Genomic DNA, 5,716 nt, shown 5'->3' on the forward strand with positions numbered 1-5,716 from the left:
TCAGCCAGTGAGCCAACCAGCCATCCCTATATAGGATCCAAACCCGTGGCCTTGGTGCTATCAGCACCGCACTCTCCCGGGTGAGCCACGGGCCAGCCCTTAAAAAGATATTCTAAATCACATCAAGCAGCAGTTAAGTTTATAAATGTGTAAGAGACATTCATGAGGATGAAATCTCAAGTTTTCTTTTATTATTTTGTTTTATAACTCTGAAATGAGTGAGTCAGAAGAGTTTAGAGTTGGGCCGGCCCGTGGTTCACTTGGGAGAGCGTGGCGCTGACAACACCAAGTCAAGGGTTAAGATCTCCTTACCGGTCATCTTTTTTTTTTTTTTTTAAAAAAAGAAGAGTTTAGGGTTTATGTCCAATCCAAACAGTGAAATGAAATGGAATTAAAGAGAAGAGGGCAAGGAGTAAAGAAGGGAAAAGTTCGTTTTTTTTTTTTTTTTAAATCTAAGGTGATTTTTTTTTTTTTTTTTTTTAAAAGATGACCGGTAAGGGGATCTTAACCCTTGATTTGGTGTTGTCAGCACCACGTTCAGCCAGTGAGCGAACCGGCCATCCCTATATGGGATCCGAACCCGGGGCCTTGGTGTTATCAGCACTGCACTCTCCCAAGTGAGCCACCGGGCCGGCCCTAAATCTAAGGTGATTGATGTATTCAAGTTTCTGGATTGCAATCCTCAGGGATAGCTACAGACTTTTCTTCTTTTCTGGAATAATACTGATGTAATTCTAGGGCTATCTATAGATGCTCAAGCCTGAGGATCTATTTCACTCATGCAATGCCTGTTACAAGTTAAGTCTGAGAGGCTATACAAGCCATGATCACAGGCATTGTGGAGAGATCCTGTTGGTATTTGTGCTGGGCCTTCCAGAGGCAAGCAAAGATGCAATTTCTAAGTGATCATGTATCCTAGGGGACAGAGTTTGTCCCAGAAAAATTGTGAAGTAGGCAAACTCCCCTGGGCTTCAGTGAATTCTTTTCTAAAATTAAGGGGATTGGAATGAAAGAATTCCAAGACAGCTTCACTTTTGCATACCACGATATGCCCGCCTTACAGGGTTCTTGAAAGGGTGCATGCTGGGAGCTTGGTACAGGGCCTGGCACAGAGTAAGCCCTCCATAAATGGGGCAGAAATGATGGTGGTGGTGATGGTATTCTCAGTTGACGTGCATCCTCTTTCTATACTTTCCTTCCCCATGCAGTCACCTACTGCAATATCTTCCCTGCACCACTTGGAAAGTCAAAATAAACTACCCTCGCCTTCAAATTGGGAGGGTTAATTTAGGACCCTTTCCAGGGAAACCAGGAACTTGGTGTAAATTTCCCAAACCTTAACAAAGGTTAACAGCCAGTGGGGGTCAGAGTTGGAGCTCACCGAATCTACATCACATAAAAGCAGGTACCTCTCTCACACTCAGGAAAGTGAATGTATTTTTAATCAATTGTGCTGACAGTAAGCCTTCTGCAAGAGACACTAACCCTAGATTCTTTTCTCAGCTGTTAAAATGGAAAACAACCCGTCAATCATTTGGAGAGGGGGCAAACTGAGTTAATCAGACTCCAAGATCCATACTAATTGTTGATCAAGTAATGTCACAATATTAAATTGCTAAGGATCTCCGGCTGTTTCCAGTTCTTAAGAATCTATTTAGCATAGTTAATATTTCACAAAACCAAAGGGCTCGGCTGTTGTAAAGCACAAAGAGCTGGAAATCAGGAGACACTTGGTTTCTACTGAGTTCTATATCTACCTGATAAGATAGACAAGTCACTTCTCTCTGTGTCAATCTCCACATTTGTAAAGCGAGGGAAGGGAAACATGCCCTAACAACCATGCAGGGGTATCTGGAAAGAAAATGAGCTAATATTGGTGGGGGTTTTTTTAAAGTTAGACAAATGAGGGGTTTTTTCCTTCATTTTTCTGGAGGTGGGCTAAAACGCCTTCAAAACAAAACTAAAATAATTTACTTAGAATAAATTGCACCAGGGACGTAGAGGAACTAAGAGGAATGACAAAAGCAAAGCTGGGGTGTTTCAATGTAAGAATAGCTTTACAGTAGAAAGACTATGCTTTAAAACCAGAACTTTTGTTAGCTCTGAATTTTTAAGATGAATCGGTCATAGTCAGTGTATTAGATGGAAGAATTTTTAAACATCTCCCTCAAAGTGTGCTACATCCAAAAACAACGACAAAAAAACCAAACTGATGCTCTCTCGTTGTGTTTATTCTTGGAAAACTTGTCCTGACATATTGAGGGTATTTTAAATTATAGATCCACGCTGCATTTGTTTATCCCCCGTGTCCTCTCATCCATATCTCAATTTTACTACCAGCCACACAAAATGCAAAGATGTGTCCAGTGTCACTCCAGCTCTCCGCGTTTACAAGTGCGGAGCGCTTGCTTTCCGAACGCCCTTCTGATTGGCTGAGCCCATGCCAGTGACATCAACCAACTTACTTTGGATTGGAAGGCTGGTTGCTGGGACTGTAGCGTTTGCAGGAAGTCACTTAACTGTTTGCAAGCTGGGAACCCGCCGCCGAAGTTCTCTTTTGTCATAGGATCGAGCGCAACTGCCTAGGGAAGATGTATCCTAAAGCTCCGCAAGCCGCAACGTGAGCCCGGAGTCGGCGTGGACCCGCTCCGGAGCATGGGGGCGCTCCGGACGCCGAGCGGCTGCGACTCCCTGAGCGCGAGGTGACCAAGGAGCACGGTGACCCGGGGGACACCTGGAAGGATTACTGCACGCTGGTCACCATCGCCAAGAGCTTATTGGACCTGAACAAGTACCGACCCATCCAGACCCCCTCGGTGTGCAGCGACAGTCTGGAGAGTCCGGACGAGGATATGGGATCCGACAGCGACGTGACCACCGAATCTGGGTCGAGTCCTTCCCACAGCCCGGAGGAGAGACAGGATCCTGGCAGCGCGCCCAGCCCGCTTTCCCTCCTCCACCCTGGAGTGGCTGCGAAGGGGAAACACGCCTCCGAAAAGAGGCACAAGTGCCCCTACAGTGGCTGTGGGAAAGTCTATGGAAAATCCTCCCATCTCAAAGCCCATTACAGAGTGCATACAGGTTAGCGGCGTCGCCCTGTCCCCCGAGCTCTGGGCTTAGGTAACCTTTGGCCAGGCAGCGTCCCCGGGCGTTACGGACACCGCACTCGGCCTGCGGGGTGCAAACATTTCGGATAAGGCGCTGTTTAACTCTTTAGATGCTTTAACCGTGCCGAGGCGAAAAGCTCACTCCTTAATTGTCCCCAGCTTCTGGAAGCCACGGAGAGCCTTAAAAGTGTTGGGCAGAGCCGGTGCTGTGCGTGGCTCCGCGGGGAGGGGTGCCTGCCTCTCCCCTGCCCCGCCCCGCCCCCGGGACTCCCGCACCCGGCGACGGTGGGGCCACCCCACCTGGGAAGACGCTGGCGACAGGGAAGTCCTATGGCGTATCTTTTATTTCATTTCTTTTGGGGATTGCAGCGAAGTGGCCGAAACCCGGGGGAAAGCAGCACACTGTACATCGAGCCTTTTTAGGGATGACTAAGGACTCTTGTAGCTGGGTGCCTGCTACTTTTCAGGGCTTGCCAAGGTGGTTTTAAATTTGGCCAAGAGTCCCCAGGGAGAGGTTTAAAATAACACTGCCTTAGGCAACAGAGGAGTTTGATCAAGTAATGGTTGGTGGGTCAACTTCACGACTAGTTAGTTTTCCTAATGGGCTAGATTTCAGAGCTGATTTTTTTCCATGTGACCCAGGTCGCACCCTCCACCCCTGGATAGAGCGGTGAGCGCGGAGGTGTGGTCCTTGCAGGAGGCTCTGACCGCAGCAAAGAGTCGTTCTCAGGGAGGGCCAGAGGCAGGGCTGGACAAATGGATGTGGCCAGAAAGACATCTGCTGTATAAAATGGGGTTTGGACCTTGGTCAGCCGATTCTGTTGGTTCTATGGAATATGCACAGAAAAAGTTGGAAAGCGCTCATGTTTGGACATGTTGTCTAACCATCTTTAGACTGATTCTTTTACAACTGCTCTTCTGATAAGGTAGCAGGAGGCTTGGGCCTCTCAACGCCCTCTCACCCCAGTCCTATGCCACCATGTTTAAGAGGGTATGTTGGTGTTACTTGGACAGGTACTGTGGTTTTTTGGTGTAATGGTTTGGTACTTTTAAGACGAGGCCCTGGGCCTGTGGTTTTAAAATGATACTTGGTGGGGGGGAGGGGTGTTGTTTTGTTTTGCTTTGCTATTTAAAAGAAAGGCCTCTCATATTTTCTTTCCTTTGGAAAGTGGTTCTTGTGGAGGTGGCTGCTGGCACCAGAATGTAACTGAATGTCCTCCGTGGTTACTGCAAAATCAGGTTCTGTTTGGGGTCATCTTCTAGGTTGCCATAAAACAGCACATTTGAAAGTTTGTGTGTGTGAGGTTGTGGAAAGGGTTGTGCCTGCACTGGGGGCTGTGACCTTTAGCGTGGCTCTGGGGTGAAGTCGGGGTGTACTAATGGGAGGGTGTTACCAGCAGCTGCTGGGCGGGCCTGGCCCTGTCAGCCATGTTCCTGGAGTTCAGTTGTTCATATCGACACCCACTGCCACCTTGAGCAAAGGCATTTTCTCCTTCAGGGAGCTGCCCAGTCGTGTGGGGTGTACTAATGGGAGGGTGTTACCAGCAGCTGCTGGGCGGGCCTGGCCCTGTCAGCCATGTTCCTGGAGTTCAGTTGTTCACATCGACACCCACTGCCACCTTGAGCAAAGGCATTTTCTCCTTCAGGGAGCTGCCCAGTCGTGCAGCTGGGGAGGCCCTCAGTGCCTCTGTGAGCTCCCCGAGTCTGTCCGGCTCAGGAATAGGATTTGCAGCGTTCTGGGCCATTCCGCTGAGTGATTTTCTCAGGCATTTATAGAAATGGCTGCTTACGTGTGCGTGCATGCGTGCTGCTCTTTAATTCTCCATAAGGCAAGTCAGTCGGCTCAGCTGTTTCAGGAGAACCTTTTACACAGTCAAGAGTGGAAAACGAAGTGAAATGTTCATCCCATTTTAAATGCTACAGTCAGTCTTTTGACACTAGTGATGTGGTGATTGCAGGCATCTTATTTATGTGGGGGGGAGGCTGTGCAATCCGGTGCATGGCTGAACAGAAACCCCAGCCTCTGTTAATATTGTCAGAAGTGTACTCCTGCTAGCAGAAGTATGTTAGGCACGTTAAGGATACTCTAAATAAGAGACTTGTAGGAGGTCTCACAGCTTCAAGTTAGATTCACCTTTGGGTGGAGCTTCTTGGTATTTCTTTCTGCTGGTGTTAAATGCAGAAGCTGGACAGAGAGAGCATTTGAAACATGGGCATTCTGTGAAGATTTTAAGAGCTAGAATCCCAGCCACACCCCCTTGCGCAGTGCTGCTCAACATTCCAGAAACCCTCCTGCTTTCAAACTTCCTTATAGAACCTAATACAGCTGCCACTTTGGTAGACCAGTGACTTTAGAAGCTGAACCATTTAACCAAATTTTCATTTAATTCGGGGCTGCTTCTGAATTTGTTTTGAAGATTCGTTTGGCTTGGCCAACACAGGGTTTATAAAAACTTAATTAGTTACTAACATCTAAAAATCAGAGGATTTCGGCATGAATCCAGATTTCTGGCTTCTCTGGAAAAATCAAAAAATCTGGCAATACTGGGTCTGAATTTCCACTTAGCAACAATTGTCTTGAGCTGATTATTCTTTTTTTTTTTTTTTTT

General features: G+C 47.5%; 1 protein-coding gene across 1 annotated transcript in view; it reads left to right on the forward strand.

Moving 5' to 3' along the window:
• KLF9 (Kruppel-like factor 9) overlaps positions 1–5,716 on the forward strand; it is a 41,595-nt gene that overhangs the window by 13,459 nt on the left and 22,420 nt on the right. The window contains exon 2 of the mRNA XM_008570051.1: positions 2,633–3,081. Within this exon, the coding sequence (XP_008568273.1) occupies positions 2,633–3,081 (449 nt within the window). The remainder of the gene's footprint in view (positions 1–2,632; positions 3,082–5,716) is intronic.

The sequence above is a fragment of the Galeopterus variegatus genome, unplaced genomic scaffold (genome assembly GCF_000696425.1).
Source record: "Galeopterus variegatus unplaced genomic scaffold, G_variegatus-3.0.2 Scaffold565, whole genome shotgun sequence".
Taxonomy (NCBI): Eukaryota; Metazoa; Chordata; class Mammalia; order Dermoptera; family Cynocephalidae; genus Galeopterus; species Galeopterus variegatus.